Below are 20,569 nucleotides of genomic sequence, written 5' to 3' on the forward strand. Positions count from 1 at the left end.
GAGGCTTCTTCCTCATCCCAGAAGATTTGCCATGCATATAAATTACTTGAATCTCTAAACATGCAAATTTATATTTTGTATCATTGAAACAGTGAGCAATTCCGCAACAGTTCCTAGTAACATTATACAAAGCTAACCTAATTGTCTATATAAATCTATTCGATCAATTTCATAGAAAATATATAAAAGATCTATTTTAAGCTTGTTATCCAAATTGTGAAATTAAATAAATAGATTTATGAAGAAATCAAAATTATATTCCAAGAACATATGCTAATAATTACAACTAAATTTCAACATAAATACACAAAACAATAAAATGGTAAAAAAACCAAACCGAAGTCTGCATGGTAGCAGTTTCCTTAAAACAGATTTAGCTGCCTCACGAGTCGAGTGCTTGAGAAATCCTGGCATCTGTCTCCTAGGATACGACAGTTAAAAATCAGCTATGGCAGAAGCACTTTCTGTTTAGCTTAGCGAACAAAAACAGTGGCAGCACTCTCTCACAGTAGGAACTTTCTGACAAACTGACTTGTAAAATGGAAGCAAAAATTTTTATATTAAGACTTGACAGGAGGGTCTCAATTTATACATGTATAGGGGAGAGAGGAAGAGCCACCAGCCTTTATGGCTGGTCATTAAAGCCCCATTAACTAAGATCCATAACCCCTTTCCAGAAAGATGAAAAGTTTGGATGCCCAATGGGTTCACACCCTTTAGCCAAGAAAAAGGATTTAAATACCTTTAAAATCACATTCATAAATCTAACATCATGAGGCAATTTCGAGGCAATTTCTTATTCAATTCTCAATGGTTTTTGGCCCACTTGGACCCAACACAATAAATGGTTGGGACCCACTTTAATATTTAATTAAAGTCACCACACTTTAATATTAAATTAAAGTCACCAAAAAAACCATTTTTTCCAACAAAATGAAATTGAGATAAAGAGAGGAGAAAAAGAAAAATGTAATTTGAAATGTTTGTTGTGAAATGAAACTGAGATTGAGGGTTTTTATTTATAGAAATACAAAATATGACCGTTTGTAGATAATAGTTGTTGAGACCCCCAAAAAAAAAATTATGACTGTTCATTTGTAGCTGTTGTTCTATAACTTTTTTTTTAAAAGGAAAAAAGAGCACAACGTCTCATTTTCATTTCCAAGACACCATCGCCAACGTTCACCTACCCACAATCCAACGATTGAGATCAACCATCTAGAAGCATCCCCTTTATGCATTCCAAGACAATATCCTCTTTCTCTCTTACATCCAAACCAGTAGGCTGTTGAGAGCTTCTCTCTATCTCTCTGTCTCTCTCTCTCTCTCTATGTCTCTCTTTGTGGTGTTCCATCTTCATCCACAGCAGAGGCAACCCCGCAACCCCCTTTCTCTCCATCTTCATCATCAGAAACCCTTTTCTCTGTATCTTCATTTTGACCATCACCACTTCATTTTGATCATCACCACCACCATAGGCGATCGCCAAAACTAGTCATTTCTCTCTCTCTCTCTCCCTGATTTCTATCACCACCACCAGAACCGATTACCTATCGCCGATCACGAAGTTCGATGGAATACCTTTATTTGGAACACCACTATTTGGGTTTGATGGAACACCACGGATTGCGAAGTTCGATGGAACAAGCCCTAGAGGTCGATGGAGGTTGAGATGAAGAACAAGTTCATCAATCATACTGGAATCCAGGTATTTCTTCTAAATTCGTTTCAGAAATTTATATAAATTTGTGAAATTTGAGTTTGATTTGTTCTAAATTCATTCTGAAATTTGTGATTTGTTGTTGACTGAAATTTGTAAAATTTGTGAATTTGCAAAATTTGTGTAACTAGTTTTTAAATGATCATTTTGAAATTGCAGATAAATTTGTGTTTGGGAATTCTATTTTTTTCCCCTCAATTCTGGTGAACTTTGTAAAAATAAACGAATGGTGAACATTCTGTGATAACAAATGGTGAATTTTGCAAGAAAAAAAAAATCAAAGATTTTGAGAGGTTTTCCTGGTGAATGCATTTTGTTTTTTCAACTAATTTGGAGCCAAAAATCTGTTGATCTTTGATGATGTGGCATGTTTGTCACCTGCTATTCTTCCTGTCAAATTTGAAAACAGAAATGGCATCGACTGTATTTGGCAAGAAGAATAACAGGCCATTCGAGACCCTTTTTGTTGTTACTTTTGCCAAATTATAATTTTGGTAGCTCTTTTGTCAACTCCTTTGGAGATGCTCTTAGGTGCAAGATTCCCAATATTTTTTATCATTATTTTTTTCTTCATACAAATGATTTTCTGAAACTTTTTTGCCTCATCAAAACTCTTCTGAGATGATAGGAATCCATTAAACAAGTTCAAGAGCTACAAAAATTCAAAGGTAGAACAACCTCGTTCTATTCACAAGTTTCACTCTTATCAATGTGTTTGGTGGGGAATGTATTAAAAAATGTATAGCCAACATAAAAAAATAGTTTTTAAATTAAAATATAATAAAAATTTATCTAGCTTAATGAAACTGCTCTTATAATAATAATGTCCAACCATGGTGGTATGTTTATTTCACGGGATGTGAGCTATTTTATTTATTTATTTATTTATTTTTAATGTAAAATTTTATTTATTTGATTGGATTAGAGATGATGGGATTACGGCAAGTACATGTGGATATAGGTCTAATGATTCACCAAGCCCGTTTATGATTTATAAGGGTTGGATTATGATTTAGACCCATAGAGCCAAGTTGAAACTCAATTATAGAAGGGATTTTTACCAGTCGATCTTAATAATTGAATCTATTATCCATTAGGTCCTAAGTTTCTATCTCATGCACTAAGAAATCCTGTTATATTTTTTTATCCTGATTTTGTCCCTGCTACCAACTGGTAAAAATCCCTATTTAAATCATCCCAAATACTTTCTAAATCTTTAATTGTTTATAATATTTATTACTGTCACGCCCCAATTTTAATTACACGGAAACATTACCAAAAGCCTGAAATTTAGGTCTATTTTTTTTTAATTAAAAATATCTATTACCCTTGAGTAATAGAAACATAATAGTACATGTTCTCTCTCATGATGAGTACAACAATAAATATAATACATGCCAAGCTCCCACTACAGAGTTACAAATAAATAATTACAAACATCAAAATACAAAGAGATTGCACACAAGATCTACATAAACTTCCTAATCCTTCAGCCAATCACTCAGAATTCTCTTCCTGTAAAAAAAATGAAACCAAATGGGTGAGCACAATTGTCCAGTAGGAATCTCGTAGTTCTAAAACAATAACCATCCTATAGATAGAAATGATCATGCATGCAGGGTGATACCATATAGTAGGTGACGTTTTGTAATTTCAAAATATCATATGTAAAGTACCTTTTTCTCAAAATTTATTTGAATATTTAAGGAAAACCTTTAACCATAAAAAACTATCATTTTTATCAGAAAACCAAAAATCCTTTTTGGAAACAAACGTGTTTAAGGAACCACATCATTTTATATTTATTAACACATTCCAAAATATTCCTCTTTTATTTCTCATTCTCCCCTTTTCTAGTTACATTTATTATAACGCCATACCCTCAAGTCCAAGTTCCCTTAATACTTCAAAAACATCCCACATACGTGCTATTCCCACCCATCTATTCATATTTGCTGTAACCCCTCAATACAAAAATCCAAATCTCTTTTACAGTCAATAATTGTTATCCTATACTAAATTCCTACTTATCTAATAACTACATCACATCCACACTTGCATTATCAATTATAATTCAACATATCATAACTACATTATATCCACATGTGCGTTATCAATCATAATTCAACATATCCCAAGGATAATACATCCTTTTAGTTCAATTTCTAAATTAATCATAAAATAAAACTTTTAATTTTTCCTTATAGATACAAACAACCTAGTGAGTTCTTTATCACCAATCCCTTATCCAACTACTATTTCATTTTCCATTATTTTCAAATAATTTCTATATGCATTCCCATTCCATACCAATTTACACACCAAATGGTAATTTCACAAGTTTATCATAAGTTACATATATCATCACTGAACTCAACACACTTCATAACACATTCCACCTTTTGCCGACATGATACGGTGGGATAGCGGGCACCCAATTCATAGCGCATTCCACCTTTTGTCGGCTATTATATGGCGAGAAGTGAACTCCCAAAAATCATTTTCTCAAAAACCATATCTTTTTTTGAAAACCATTTTCAAGTTTTTAAAACCATCCCCCACATTGGCCAGCTATTATACGGCAGGACGTAGGCACCCAAAACATTTTCGAAAACCATCCGTTTTTCCACTTTTGCCGGCTACAATACGGCAGGACTGTGTGGACACCCAAAAATCATTTTTCCACCTTTGCCGGCTATAATGCGGCAGGACTCTGTGGACACCCAAAAACACTTTTCCCACATTCGTCTAGCAATAAGCCTAGACAAGGCAATTGGGCACCTTGAATTCAAACCACCCCCCACATTTACTGGCTATTATATGGATGGTTGTGGGCACTGAAAAATCATTTTTCAATTTTTAAAACAATCCCCCACATTTACCGGCTATGATACAGATGGTTGTGGGCACCGAAAAATCATTTTTCAACTCCCCACTCAGGTACCAACACAACACCACCCAACACAACTCAACTCAAACTCCACACACCCAACACAACTCAACCCAAACTCAACACAACCCAACACAACTCACCATGATTCAACACAATTCAACATAGTTAGCTCACTTCAACATAATCAACACAATTCTACATAACTCAACAAATAAACCCAACTCTCTTCAAACCCTAACCCCCAATCTCATGATTCATCACAATATGCATAAAAATGTGAACTTTTGTATTTATATAAAGAAAATACGACAAATCTATCCATAAAAGAGGGTATTCAAAGAGAACTAGAAACCCCTACCTCTTGAAGCCAAGAGATGACGACCCAAACATCAATGGTGATGAAACCACGAACTCTTCGGACCAAAATGATGCCCTTGACAAGATCTACATTTTTTTTCAAAGGACCATGGTGACAAGATCACTCTAGGTGAGTAGATCTAGGGATCTTAGTGCCAAAACTTGAGTTTAGAGAGAGAGAGAGGAGAACTCGTGATTGAGAGAGAGGAAAGAGGAGAAAAGTGAAATGAAACCATGTTTGGAGCCTATTTATAGTGGCAGAAAAGTAGCCCTAAGGTCAATAATATAATAGGCCTAAAAATCCCCCAAAGGTAAGACCCAAACCAGCCCAAAAATCTAAAAAAAACACGCAGGGGTCGACCCTTTGGGCAGGAGGGTCGACCCTTTATGTAAAAAAGGCAATCTAGTACAAGCAAGGGGGTCGACCCTTTGACAGGAGAGGGTTGACCCTGTTTTCCAACAACTAACACAGAAATTCCATAACATAAGAAGGTCGACCCTCTCCCAGACTGGTGTCTACCCTATTTTCCAGCAACACCCCCAGAAACTTCACCAACAAGTAAGGGTCGACCCTTAGGAAGGCTGGTGTCTACCCTATTTTCTAGCGACACCTCCAGAAACATGACAGCATGCAAGGGTCGACCCTTAGGAAGGCTAGTGTCGACCCCAAGGCAAAATTTCTAAGTTTTTAAGGAACTTTTGACAAGAACAAACGTGAACGAATAAATCCAACGAGTTTAAATCAGATTATACTCCTTCAAAACCAATAGACAATAACTCCAAAGACTTCCAAGATAAAAATAAGGATATTAAACACACTCTCCAAAGGATTAAAGGATGCGGGCGTTACAATTACTCATTAATTTTTTCAATTTGTATGAACTTATCTCTTGATCATTTTCCTAAAATTCTTCTTATTTCTCATATCTCTCTCTCTCTCTCTCTAGAAAATACCACCATTGTAGCAATGGCCATGGCCATCCACCCGCAACCACCATTGTCATCCATCACTAACCACCGCCACCTCCACCAGTCACCACCACCACCTTCGCCGGCCACTACCACCACCATTGTTCACTAACCATCTCCACTGTCGCCAATCTATACTTCACTATCTCTCAACCGTTTGACTCGCTCGCTTAATATTATTGTCTTCCTTCATTTTTTGCCATTACTGTCATTTTTCCTCCATCCTCCATCCTTCATCTGCCATCACTGTCATTCTTCTTCAATCATCAATCCACCATCTTCAACATCGAACTTCACCAATGGCTTCAAATCTATTTATTTTCAATGCCGATCTACCATCTTCAACGCCAATTTGGTACTTTACATGGCTACCGATGAGATTGAGACTCTTTCTACAGTGTGTTGGTGAAGATCTACATTTGTAAAACATGTTGAACTAATCTGATAAATTTATCACTGATTTATTTAATATGTTGTGGACTGCTGCTGTTGGAATTTTGATATTAATACAATGATAAATTTATCACTGATTTTTGTTCATATTATATTTATCACCTCCCTCTTCCTCACTCCCTCTCTCTCTTTTCATTTCTCTTAAACCAAATCTACCGTATCAGTGATAAATGTATCACTGATATATTTCTTTGAATCTTGTGTTGATTTGTGACGATAATGACTAGATTTTTTTTTTTTTTTTTTTTTAACAAACTAGTGAGAAATTTATTAGTGAATGTGTTTATCACTACTAAATTTATTACTAAATATGTCTTTTAATCTTGCGTTAATTTGTGACGATGATGATGAGATTTTCTTTTTGTAATTTTTTAACAAACAGTTAGTGATAAATTTATCATTTTTGTCACCAGAGAGAGATGAATATGAAGTATGATTAATCTATCATTGATTTGTTGAATATGTTGTATATTGTTACTGATTTTATATTTATACAATGATGAATTTACCACTGATTTGTCATTGTAGATGTGAATATGTTGGATGGATCAATCTATCAGTGATAAATTTATCACTGGAAAGAGGACAAAGAGCAGATGGTAAAGGCATGGTTATGTTGATCTACGACACGAAGGCTAACAATTTTCTACTAAGACCTTTCCTTTTCTCTCTCCTCTCTCTCTCTCTCTCTCTCACACACACACACACACATACATACACACACACACACACACATTTTTCTTCTTCTTCTTCTTCTTCTATTACCATCAAATCTTAGGAGATAGTGACAATAGTGAGCACCGAAGGTTGCTGAAGGTTATCACCGGCGGTTGGAAGTACTTGTCGATAGCTAGATGTGGGAGGTGGTAGGTCATGGCAGTGATTTGATGATTGGGTTGTTGAAGGAGGTGTAAGAAGGGCATTTTGGGGATATTGAAAGGTGAAAAATGAGCAGCATTTACAGGTAAATAAATTTGGTCAACAGGACCGGCCTGTAAGTCCCCCATTATAGAATGCGCTGTGTTAGGAAAGACTATTTCAAACCCAGTCAACTCAGCCCTCTCACAAACTATATTATACAATATATATTTCTAAATAAAACATGCATATGCATGTTTTATATTGTTTGTTTTTATTTTTATTAGCATAAATTATGTATTACTAATTATGTAAATAATTATTTATAAAATGTGAACTACTAGTTTTGTTTGAATAGGTTAAAGAAACACACAAATAATTAAATTAATTATAACTTATTTCAAAATACAAAAAAAAAAAATTTATATTAAACAATATCCGGCTATGTGGGTGGATTTGAAATTTTTTATTTTGTTTTTGGCTGGATTTAGAAATAAAGCATAAGCCCAATCCGGAGGGGCAAAGTTTGGTAAATGACTCTAAACGTTATTAAGTAGTATATGGGCCGGCTTGAATGGCAGAAAATTTTAAATTAAAAGTATTTCAAAATAGAAAATAAATTTAAATATTTTTATTATTACCTAATTAAGAATTTCTTACATCAGCCGTTTAATTAGAGGCAAATTGATTTAGCATTCATAGGGCTGTTGGCAAATGGAGCCAAAGTTGAAATACAATTACAAAGACAAATACAACCTTATCTTCAACTTTTATTCTTTTCCAAATTAATATAAATAATTGTGTGTGCAATTTAAATAAGTAATATATATATATATATATATATTAATATCACAATATATAGCGGTATGCGTATGCAATTTAAGTAAATAAAAACAATAAATAATATATTAAAAAAAAGTGAAGACACACATATTGTGTGTCACTCAAGTCTTCTTTATTAAATTAAAGATGTTGGTTGATAATTTTTCTCCTCCATGACTCCCCAACCACCTCACCTTCAAATAATTATTGAAATTCACATTTTCTAATAAAAAAATATATGATAACATTTTTTGGGTCTCTTTGCTTTGTTCTTTATGAACGATACAAATTAAAAATATTCATAATTATTACTAAAGTGCTTGACCGGTCCTGAGTATTCAAAGTCTATAGAGCCTTAATATTTTTATACATTACTTAAAAAGATAAAATTAATTAAGAAAATTATTATAAAAATTTTAAAAAATAAAATCTAGTACTGTTTTATTTTTAACCATTTATACATGCACAAAGAAAATATTACACAAAAATCTAGAGTTATAACATTAAAGTAAAATTGAACTAGTTGTACCACATCATCACAATCTAGAGTTATTATTCTTGAATTTTTAGTTGCAAAATTAGACCAAAAGCCCTTTATTGAGAATGAATTAATTATACTATTTTTTTTTCTTTTTCATATACAGATATATAATTTCTAGGAAGTATAATTAAATAAACAATGCTATATATCCAAAAGTCAACAAGCAAAAATCTATTCAAATTCCAAAGATTTTAATATTTAAGTAAATTTAACAAACAATTGAAGTAGAAGTTGAAATGATACAAAATCTGAAGGCATCTGGAGAGAATATCAAAACCTAAGAAAGTTCAATTTTCGAATGGTGAATTGGATTGAATAGAAGTTTGTTAAAGTAAAATCAATTACTTTGGGCTCTCCACTAATAAAATAATTTTATTTTTGGACTTAAGTTCTATTAAGCATTAAACTTATTTTGATAAGTAAAGTAATTGAGGTCCTCTACTAATAAAAACAGTTTTGTTTTTGAGTTTAGTGTTGGGGCTTTCTATTTAATTGAGGTCTAACAAAAAAAAAAAAAACCGGGTTAAATATTATAAGAATTTTTTTCTAAATGGATTTTTTTTTTTTTAGTCCAAATCTAGCGGGTCAAAGTGGCCGTTTTGCCGCATGCTCATGAGCCGGCCATGCAATATACTTGGCAAAAAAAGTAATTCACCAAAACACAGCCATACATTTCTTTGCTCAATGGGGCTTCCAAGCTTAAGCTCGAGCATGTCATGGCTAGTACACAATTTGCATATTCATCTAATACTCTTATGTTGTTTGAGCATTCTCAACTCTGGCTTTACTGCTACCACATCCAGCTCCTGGCTAATGGGGAACGAGACGGACCGACTTTCATTACTAGCAATCAAAGCCAAAATAGTTGAGGATCCACTGCATGTTTTGAGCTCCTGGAATGACTCTATCCACTTCTGCCAATGGCAAGGCGTTACGTGTGGCCGCAGGCATCAGAGGGTCACCGCCTTGGACTTACAGTCCCGGGAACTGGTGGGATCGATATCACCACACCTTGGGAATTTAAGCTTTCTGACGGAATTACTGCTTCAGAACAATAGCTTTGGCAATGAAATTCCCCCGGAAATTGGCTGTTTGCCAAGGCTGCAGATTTTGCAGCTGAACAACAATTCAATTGGTGGCCGAATTCCAGTAAATATATCTCGTTGCACTAACCTCATTGAAATCGATTTTTCTTACAATAGGCTGGTAGGAGAAGTTCCTGTGGAGCTCAGATCCTTGTCGAAGCTTGTGGTAGTAATTATAGAGGCCAACGATCTTACAGGGAGTATCTCTCCTTTCGCGAATTTGTCATCTCTTCGCGGACTGTCTTTATATGATAACAAGTTTTATGGCAGCATTCCTGATGGTTTTGGTCAATTGAAGAATCTTCAGGAGCTCGTACTCAGCGCGAACATGTTGTCTGGTGCCATCCCTCCTTCGCTCTTCAACCACTCTTCTCTCACAGTGTTTGATGTCAATACTAACCAAATACAGGGAAGTCTTCCCTGGGACTTGGGTATCACTCTTCCCAATCTTGAATTCTTCAGCATTGGTTACAACCAATTTACAGGATCAATTCCGGTTTCAATATCGAATGCATCTAAACTCCATGACCTAGAAATGTTTGAAAACAACCTTACTGGAAAGGTTCCTAATTTAGCGAGGCTGCAAAACCTCGAGTGGCTAAGCATTTCCGACAATCGGCTTGAATCCGAGGAAGATAATGACTTGAACTTTATATCTTCTTTGATCAATGCCACCAATTTAAAGGTTTTGGGCGTGAATATTAACATGTTTAACTTCAAGTTGCCAGAATCCATCGGTAATCTCTCGAGTAATCTTCAACTTTTGTATCTAGACGACAATCAGATATTCGGAAGCATTCCACCTGGGATTGTAAATCTTGTTGGCTTGCAGAGTTTGCATATGGATCTTAACCAACTCACTGGTGCTATTCCAAGTGAGATTGGAAAGCTTCAAAATCTACACGAATTGAATGTCTTCAACAATTCATTGTCTGGTAACATTCCATCTTCCCTAGGAAATCTCAGTTTGTTAAGTATACTTGTTTTAGGACGAAATAATTTTCAGGGAAACATTCCTCCGAGCCTAGGGAATTGTAGTAATTTGCAAAAGTTGGATCTTTATCAAAACAACCTTAATGGTACCATACCAAAACAAGTTGTTTCTATCTCATCCTTATCTGTATATCTAGACCTATCCCAAAACCAATTGAGTGGTTCTCTTCCCATGGAAGTTGCAAAGTTGATAAACCTTGGTTACTTGGATGTCTCTAAGAACCTATTATCAGGTGAAATTCCGAGCACTCTGGGTAGCTGCACAAGCCTGGAAACGCTACGTTTGGGGAACAACTTTTTCAACGAAACCATTCCTTCTTCTTTGAGTTTCTTGAGAGGCCTTAGTGAGTTGGATCTCGCGAATAATAGCTTGTCTGGTGAAATTCCAGTGTACTTGGAGAGCTTTATTTTGTTGCAAAATTTGAATCTGTCCTTTAATAATTTTGAAGGTGTAGTACCAACACAAGGTGTATTTAGTAATGCAAGTAAAATATCAGTAGTGGGAAATAGTAAGCTCTGTGGGGGGGTAGCTGAATTGAAGCTACCTAAATGCAACTTCAAAGAGCATGAAAATAGGAGATCAAACAGTGCCTTAACTTTAGCACTCTCTATACCCTTTGGGGTTGTAGGACTAGCTCTCGTGGGGTGTGTTCTCTATCTTTGCCAGTTCAGAAATAGAAGAAAAGAAACTCCTTCAGATTCATCAAAAAATTCACTCTTGAGGGTGTCTTACCAAACTCTTGTTAAAGCCACTGATGGCTTCTCATCTTTCAATTTAATCGGTGTTGGTAGTTTCGGGTCTGTGTACAAAGGAATTATTGATGGAAGAATTGTCGCTGTGAAGGTACTCAACCTTTTGCGACATGGAGCTTCGAAGAGTTTTGTATCCGAATGTGAGGCCTTGAGAAACATCAGACATCGAAATCTTGTCAAAGTGCTAACAGCATGTTCAACAGTAGATTATCAGGGTAATGACTTCAAGGCCCTGATTTATGAGTTCATGGTCAATGGGAGCCTTGAGGAGTGGTTACATCCAAATCCCAATGAAGATTTATCAAATGAAGAGTTTAGGAAGTTAAATCTTTTTCAAAGACTAAATATAGTCATTGATATTGTTTGTGCACTAAATTATCTTCACAACCAAGGTCAAACACCAATAGTCCACTGCGATCTTAAGCCAAGCAACATTCTTCTGGACAAAGATATGACTGGGCATGTAGGTGATTTTGGATTAGCAAAATTCCTTGCAGCCCATGCCACCCATGACTTATCTACAAGTGAAACAAGATCTATTGGCATAAGGGGAACAATAGGTTATACTGCCCCAGGTGAATATGCTTTCATTTATTCTTAATTGTTTTGTTTACCAAAAAGTGTAAAGAAAATTGCATGTGTGATTTGGGCAACACATTATTTTTTCTATGCACAGATCTTTGACTTTTTCTATTTCTGAAGCATTTCTGTCTTTTATATCCAATATTTTGTCTTGCCCTTTACAAATGCATTTTGCTTGCAGAATATGGTATGGGAAGTGAGGTCTCAGCATATGGTGATATATACAGCTTTGGTATCCTCGTGTTAGAAATGTTTACAGGGAAGAGACCCACTGATGAAATATTTAAAGATGGTTTAAGCCTCCATAGCTTTGTCAAAGAGGCTTTGTCTGGCAGTATATCAGAGATTTCAGACCCAATACTTTTTCAAACCGAAGGAGAAGAAGAAGAAAACTTCATAAGGGGTGAAAGGATGTTGGAGTGCTTGAGTTTGATACTTGAAATTGGAGTCAATTGTTCTTCAGATTTGCCTAGAGAAAGAATGGAGATTAATGATGTTGCATCTAAATTGCATTTCATCAAAGACACTCTTTTAGGATCTGAAATACATTGAAAGAGATGAATTTTTATGGGGTAATCAATTGGAATGTAATATTTTTGTCTTAATAATCTCCTTTCTGGAAGAGATTACATGTTTAATAACAACCTTACTTTCACATTGATGAGCCAACTGTACATTGTAGATTTTCCCATTCAAAAAGTGTTAGAATTTGAAATGTGTAGATATGATTTATTTTGAGCGTGATTCATATTACACCAAATTTAAATCTACACCACGAATTCAAAATTTATATATGTTTTTAATATTTTTTCTTAGTACATAACATCAATCACGCACATTTTACTTCATTTTTGAGTTGGATTAATTACATTTTTCCTAGTTTGTGTCTTGTATCATTTTGGTCATTGATATTTTAAATGTGTCAATTTGATTTCCAATCTATTAATTTTGTAGTAAATGGTTTCTACCTCCGTTTCCATTTAAAATTAATAACGAAAGTAAGAGCATTTTCATCAAATTACATTTAAATATCAGCAAAAAAAAAAATGTGTGATTAGTTTCATTTTGCTCCCCGATGTTTTCAATTGTGTCAATTTAATCGTTAACTTATTTAGTGTCATAGGTGATTTGATAAAAATGTTCTCACTTCCGTTATCAATTATAGGCAAAACAAAATTAATAAATTGAAACATTTAAAACATTAGAGATTATTTGTGCAAAACATAAGAGACGCACTAAAATGTTGGAAACTAACGAGCTCCGGTGCATTTTGCACAAGACTTGGAGGAGGAGATTACATGCTGTTTTGGGTTAATTACACTTATGATTCTATAAATAACAACAATGATACATCTCTCTAAATTAATGAGTTCTAATGACCAAAAAAAAAACGCAAGACACAAACATCATTATCACTAATTCAACACCACTAATGACATGACATCATGTGGATTCCACTGTTGATGTAATAGTTTGGCATTTGTTTGTTTGTTTGTTTTTTTTTTTTTTTTTCTTTTCTTGCACTTGCCAGCTCATTAGTGATGATTTTAGAGCTGTTGATTTAGTGCTTTAAATCGGAATTGTACATATATATATATATATATATATATATTTAGGCTAAATCACATTCATATCACTTTAGTTTTCTTAATTTTAATTTAAATAATTTGATCTATATATTTTTAATTTTGTTACAAATGTGATTCCTCCATCATTTACTATAAAAATTTGAAAATAAAAAGATTATGTGCACCAAAGCCCGGTAGTCCTTTTAGTTTGTTTGAAATTTCATTTTGATTCATCTAATTTTACACATGATTTTTTTCTATTCAAATGTTAATCACACATGACAGATAGATCACATTATAATAAAATTCAAAGTGTAGAGATTAAATTATTCAAACTAAAATTACGATGACCAAAGTAAATTTGGTTCAAATAAAGGAACTGATATAATTTACCTTTTTTATTTTTATTTTTTTTTAAACTGCTGATTTATTCACTTATAATTGTGGGCAGAAGATAGAATTTCCCCAAAATCTTACACTGTTTGGTCTGTGTTTAGACTGAAACAATAATAAACCAATTCCTTTCCATTTTTCCCCATTTTATTACCTTCTTCCTTTTCTCCATCAATCCGCAATAATAAACCAATCCGCAATCGAACGACCATATTGCCACCATTGCATTACCATCAGATCTCGTCAAACCAAAATGGGTAAAATTACATTATTTTTTTGTTTCGTTTTTGGATCAGGGTAAAATTACATGATTGGTTCCCTTTAATTTGAGCAAAATTTGACTTTGATCATTGTCCTTACATTTTCTTAATATTTTAAACGGGAAAAAAAAAAATCAGTGCAAAAACTAAAAAAAAGCATAATATAATTAAAAATATATACTATATTTATAGTGTTCGTTGAGGTGGTTATAGTTTTGCACGTGCAAAATTCTAATGGGACAATTCGGTGACAAAATTCAAAATATAAAATATAATTTATTCAAATTAAAATGAGAAGCTTAGGGTGTGTTTGGTAACGTTTACGTTTTTAGTTTATATTTACAAAAATTTTATAAACTGGTTTTTGTTTATTTTTAGAAAAACATAAACTACAAACGCGTTTGGTAATTGACAAAATGTTTAAAAAAAATTTAAAATATAAAAAAAGTGAGAAATGGCGAGTGGTGGCAAGTGGCGGCAGAAGACGGTGGTGGAAAGTGGTGACGGTGGGTGGTGGGTGGTAGTGGTGGTGGGTGGGTGGGTGGGTGATGGTGGTGGGTGGTAGCGAGTGGGTGGTGGTTGTGGTGGTGGTGGCGGCGGGTGGTGGTGGCGGGTAGGTGGTGGGTGGTGGTGGTGAGTGGATGGGTGACGGTGGCGGGTGGTAGCAAGTGGGTGGTGGTGGCAGGTGGGTGGCGGATGGCGGGTGGTGGTAGGTGGTGGCGGGTGGTGATGGTGGGTGGGTGGGTGGGTGACGGCGGCGAGTGATGGGTGGTAACAGTGGGTGGTGGTGGTGGTGGTGGCGGCTGGTGGATGGTGGTGGCAGGTGGGTGGCGGATGGCATGTGATGGTGGGTGGTGGCGGGTGGTGATGGTGGGTGGGTAGGTGACGGTGGCGGGTGGTGGCGGCAGCGGCGGGTGGTGGGTGGTGGTGGTAGGTGGGTGACAGATGGCAGATGGCAGGTGGTGGTGGGTGGTGGTGGGTGGTGGCGGGTAGGTGGCGAATGGTGGTGGTGGTGGTGGTGGGTGGGTGACGGTGGCAGGTGATAGGTGGTAACGAGTCAGTGGTGGTGGCGGGTGGTGGTGGCAGGTGGGTGGTGGGTGATGGTGGTGGTGGTGGTGGTGGGTGGTGGGTGGTGGTGGCGGGTGAGTGGCAGGTGGGTGGTGGTGGTGGGTGGCTGGTGGTGGATGGTGGTGGTGGTGGCAGGTGGGTGGTGAGTGGTGGTGGCAAGTAGGTGGTGGTGGCGGGCGGTGGATGATAGTGGCGAGTGGTGGGTGGTGGGTAGTGGTGGTGGTGGTGGGGGTGGGTGGTGGTGGCGGAGGCGGAAGACGGTGGTGGAAAATGGTGGCTGGTGGTGGGTGGTAAAAAAAAAAAAACTGAAAACTCAAAATGGAAACACATATTTTGTGTTTTCATTTTTTGGCCAAATTTATAAACTGAGACCACTGACTTATAAATCAAAAATTTTACCAAACAAGTTTTTATTTGAGTTTTTAAAATTTTTGTAAATATAAACAGAAAACTGAAAACGTAAGTGTTACCAAACGGCACCTTAAAGTCATACTTGGTTTAAACTTTAGATATTACTAGTTTGGATAAATTATACTTTGCACTTCTACATTTTATATCTAATGTCAATTTAGTCCCTACACATGAAATTATGACAAGTAATTCCCTTCATTTCTAGTCAAATCCTACTTTGGTCCCTACATATGAAATCGTGACATTCAATCCCTTGCACTTTTATTCAAATCCCGCCTTGGCCCCTACATAAGTGTCAATATTCCTCTTCTATAACTTCATTTGTTAGTATATATTAGTATATATATTAGCTGTCAAATCTTTAATAATGTACCTTTAATAATGTTGTTTGGTTTGTGCCTTTACTTTCGGTTTGTAATTATTCTCCCTCTCCTCTATAAAGGAGAGAGCTCAACACAACATTCAATACATCAATATATACATAATTTATTCTCTCCCTTTCTCTATACAGTTATTCTAACATGGTATCAGAGCAAGGTTAAGAACTTAGTAATTCCGCTTCACCGGCGGGCGGCAGCCTCGCCTTGGCCGTCCGTCGGACAAACCCAAAGATTGAAACCCTTTACCACATTTTCGCAGTCTCGTCGCGGTTATGGACCCAATTCAACCCTTTCTTTCTGCCAATTCTCATGTCAATGGATGAGAGAAATGGTCATGGTTTCTGTTTTACTAATTGTTTTTATCTTCTTTCCTAGGCTTGTTCATCGCCATCATTAGCGACCACAGTGAGAGACTGAGAGAAAACAGAGCAGCTAGAGAGAGAAAACACAGAGAGAGAGAGAGAGAGAGAGAGAATGAAGAGAGAGAGAGAGATCCATCAAAGGTTCTCCATAGCTATACAACTCCACAACCTTCTACCAACATAAACAGAATACACACGGTATTCCACAGCGTCGCCGTCTTAGGCTTATTCAACTACCACCTCACGCGCCTCTTCTCCGGCGATGCGCAGCCGCTACTTCCATGGATTCTAATGACATTCGCGGAGCTTCTCCTGGCCATCACATGGCTCGTCCAACAAGCCTTCCGGTTGCGCCCCCTCATCAGAGAAGTTCATCCCGAGAACATCACTGTAAGATAAATTGATAGAGTAAGAGAGAATAAATTGTGTATATATTGATTTATTATTGATTGATTATTGATTGATTTATCTGTATATTACAATTCCTATATATATAGAGGAGAAGATGATAGTAGGTGTAGGTGGTAGTGGAGGTGGTAGGTGGAGTGAGTGGTAGTGGAGGTGGTAGGTGGAGTGAGTGGTAGTGGAGGTGGTAGGTGGGTGGTAGTTTACATTTTACAATTTACATTTTACATTAACAACCCCCCTCAAACTTAAGGAGGATAGGTATTAGCCAACTTGAGTTTGGAGAGAGTAACAAAACAGAAAAATAGGCTGACAATTAAAAATGGGATAGGAGACACTGTATGGTCGTGTCGGACCGTTGTAGCAGACAGTTTACGGGGTCATGTCGGACCGTTGTAGCAGACACTGTGTGGTCGTGTCAGACCGATGTAGAAGACAGTTTATGGGGTCATGTCGGACCGTTGTAGCAGGACAGTTTACGGGGTCATGTCGGACCGTTGGAGAAGACAGTTTATGGGGTCATGTCGGACCGATGTAGCAGGACAGTTTACGGGGTCATGTCGGACCGTTGTAGCAGACAGTTTACGGGGTCATGTCGGACCGTTGTAGTAGACACTGTGTGGTCGTGTCAGACCGATGTAGAAGACAGTTTATGGGGTCATGTCGGACCGATGTAGAAGACAGTTTACGGGGTCATGTCGGACCGATGTAGAAGCTGACCTGAATCAATGTCGGGACAGTTTACGGGTCATGTCGGACCGTTGTAGAAGCTGACCGGAATCAATGTCGGGACAGTTTATGGGGTCATATCGGACCGTTGTAGCAGACAGTTTATGGGGTCATGTTGGACCGGTGTAGAAGACAGTTTACGGGGTCATGTCGGACCGTTGTAGAAGACAGTTTACGGGGTCATGTCGGACCGTTGTAGCAGACAGTTTATGGGGTCATGTTGGACCGGTGTAGAAGACAGTTTACGGGGTCATGTCGGATCGTTGTAGAAGATTGTGGTGGTGTACCAAGGGGGCGACTTAGGGAGTGCGCCATGAGCGACTTATACATGATACTGTGTATAACCCCCCCTCAAACTCAAATAGGTGTGAAGATAGAAACCTATTTGAGGTTGAAACAAAGGGATTGATAAAGCTGACTGGTGTAGAAGACACTGTATGAGTGGGTATATAGGCTGCCCAAAAGATATACATGGATGTAGATATCGAGCCCTCAAAAGTCGTGCCCTCAAAAGGTGTGCCCAATCTGTCAAAAGGCGTGCCATCAAAAGGCGTGCCAAATATGATGGCGAGGCACGTGAGTGCCTTGGCTGGCGTGCCCGTTTGTCTGGTGTCAAGAGGCGCGCGATGCGCGTGGCTGCCTCGGCGTCAAGGTCTTTATAAATCGAAGCGGAGGCTGAGGCTGAGGCTGAGGCAGAAAACCCGCTAAAAAACTCTGAAAAACTCTTCGTTGTGCTGAGAGAGAGTGTCTGTAACACTCTGTTGCGAGAGATATTCTGTAACACTTGGTTGCCCAGAAAATGGCCTCGTCTTCCCGTGGTCTGCTGACTCTCTTTCCCGACCTCAACGAGTCAACAAGAGAGAGAACTGGTGCGGTGGCACTGGAACCTCAACCAAGCGCCACTGGGTTTGCTCCGTTGAACTTTCCGATGCAGTCGGTGGAGCAAAAAATGGCAGTGCAAACGGATGTGGAGGCTAATCAGTATACTTTGAAGGCATGTGTGGAGTCCATGACGGCGGTTACAAACTTGTCGCACCGGCTGCAGAGTAGGACAAATGAGGTGCAGCAATTAAACTCCCAGCTGGCTCTGCTCCAACGCATGTATAAGGATGCGCGAGCAGAGATAAGCGTGCTAAAGGCAGAAAACAAGGAGCTGAAGCGGAAGGCCACCGTGATGTTCCGATTTGGAGGGCCGCCATATGCTGCAGTGGAGGAGCAGGGAGTAATGATCATGCCCAGTGGAGTGGGAAACACGGAGGCAACACCGGCAAGGGTCGCCCAGGACGGAGGCAAGAAGAAAAGACCAGCGGCAGAGTAGAGAAAAATCCCGCCTGTGGATGTGGTTGTTTGGTTTGTTTCGTTTTGTGTGGTCGTTGTTTTTTTTTTTTTTTTTTTTGGTGTAAAATTGTGATTGGGGTTGATCCCGGAGATGAATAAAATATGGTTGGTGTGCAAAACTATATGGGATGAATGGAATTGGAAAGAGATTAAAAATAATGGGAAAGAAAAATAAAGAAAAGAAATAATAAAAATATATTTGAAATCAAAAATGAAAGATTGGGGAAATAAGGAAAGTGGGTTGGAGAAAATAAATAAAAATAATAGAGTGTGAAATCAAACGGAGGGGAGATGATGTTTTTTTTTTTTTTTTATATAATAAAAAAGAGATATATATATATATATATATATATATATATAAAATAAAGAAAGTGGGGAAAGTGGCGGTGGATGCAAAGTGGGTTGGAAAGTGAAAAGATGAGAGAGAGAAGGCATGTAGGTGGTTGTCCATTGTGGAGGACAAACATAGAGGGTTATATTATATTCAGAAAGTTGTCCATTGTGAATGATGGTTTTGATGATGGTGATGGAGGAGTGAGTGTGGAGAGTGAAGGGTATTAAAGAAGAGTGAGGAACGATGGGTCTGTGAGACATATGCTTGTGAGAGAAAAGGAATCTGAAAGAAAGAAGAGATGGGTGTTGTAGCTCTGGCAGATGGATTGGTCTTAGTGAGATCAGACAAGAAACTCGAATTTGATGAAGACGAAGCAGCAGAAACATCCAAAGGCCTCAAATCGGTCTTGAAGTCCCTAATTTCTTCAAGCAAATGAGCCAAATCAGAATAGATCTGTACAGTCCCTCTTGAAGGCACCTCCAAAACCGGCAGCAGACAACCGTAGCACGTCGCGAACAAGGCGGAGACGTATTGAGCACGGCTAGAGCGGAGAGCTTGACCGAGGGTTCCAATCGATTTCTGGAGATCTGGAAGCAGAGAGAGACCTTCGGAGAAGCCGTGGCCTTGGTGATCGATGGCGTAAGTGGCGAAGCCGGACTTGGCGAAGAGGACGGAGGTGAGCTGAATGAGCCAGCTCGACTCGCCGGTTGTAACAAGCCCGCGGGGGGACCTCGCTACAGCTCGGACTCGACTTTGTGTCACGGTTCTAAATCTGAACCAAAGAGTCCAAATCCGGCAAATCGTTTTAGGAAAACTGATTTTTGAAAGAAGTGCCAAACATGGACTGCTTTGCCAGATACAGAGTCGCCACATAAATATTTTATTTTGGGAAATTTAGGAAACCCTGACTCGGTGCCAAAAGGCCACGTGTCCGTCATCACCAAAGTTGCCTCGGCTCGGGAACTTGGGTACGATTGGGGAAGGTCACTTCGTGAGCACCCCCGCTCGCCCGGTCATAGACCGGCCTCTACTAACCATGATATCAATTTTTGAAAACATTGTGAGTTCTTATACCGGTTATTAGCCTAGGTTACTATGTGATGCGCACAGCATATAAGTATAGACCGGGTCGCCCGAATTGGAACAAAACATTTCATGTTTGCCTTTTTTGAAAGAGGTTTTGCTACCCGCAGGTAGGCTTGAAACATTTGATGATTTACTCCAATTCAGATAACCCGACCTTCACCCACAGGCATTCAGGCAGTTATATCATATAAGCACATAGCCTCATGGTA

General features: G+C 37.8%; 1 protein-coding gene and 1 long non-coding RNA gene across 2 annotated transcripts in view; both read left to right on the forward strand.

The window, feature by feature from the left end:
* Positions 1-20,569, forward strand: part of LOC145793534 (uncharacterized) — a 144,856-nt gene that overhangs the window by 109,027 nt on the left and 15,260 nt on the right. The window lies entirely within an intron of this gene.
* On the forward strand, positions 9,204-12,683 carry LOC114308292 (uncharacterized). Its single transcript, XM_082876376.1, has 2 exons — positions 9,204-12,019; positions 12,208-12,683. Exons 1-2 carry the CDS (start codon positions 9,220-9,222, stop codon positions 12,576-12,578), a joined length of 3,171 nt encoding a protein of 1,056 aa, XP_082732502.1. The 5' UTR covers positions 9,204-9,219; the 3' UTR covers positions 12,579-12,683.

This window comes from Camellia sinensis, chromosome 1 (genome assembly GCF_055761805.1).
Source record: "Camellia sinensis isolate YWXY chromosome 1, ASM5576180v1, whole genome shotgun sequence".
Classification (NCBI taxonomy): Eukaryota; Viridiplantae; Streptophyta; class Magnoliopsida; order Ericales; family Theaceae; genus Camellia; species Camellia sinensis.

Coding starts and splice junctions, on each gene's coding strand:
- LOC114308292 (XM_082876376.1), top strand. CDS start 9,220: ATGCTCATGAGCCGGCCATGCAATATACTTGGCAAAAAAAGTAATTCA. Junction 12,020..12,207: donor AATAGGTTATACTGCCCCAG/GTGAATATGCTT, acceptor TTTTGCTTGCAG/AATATGGTATGGGAAGTGAG.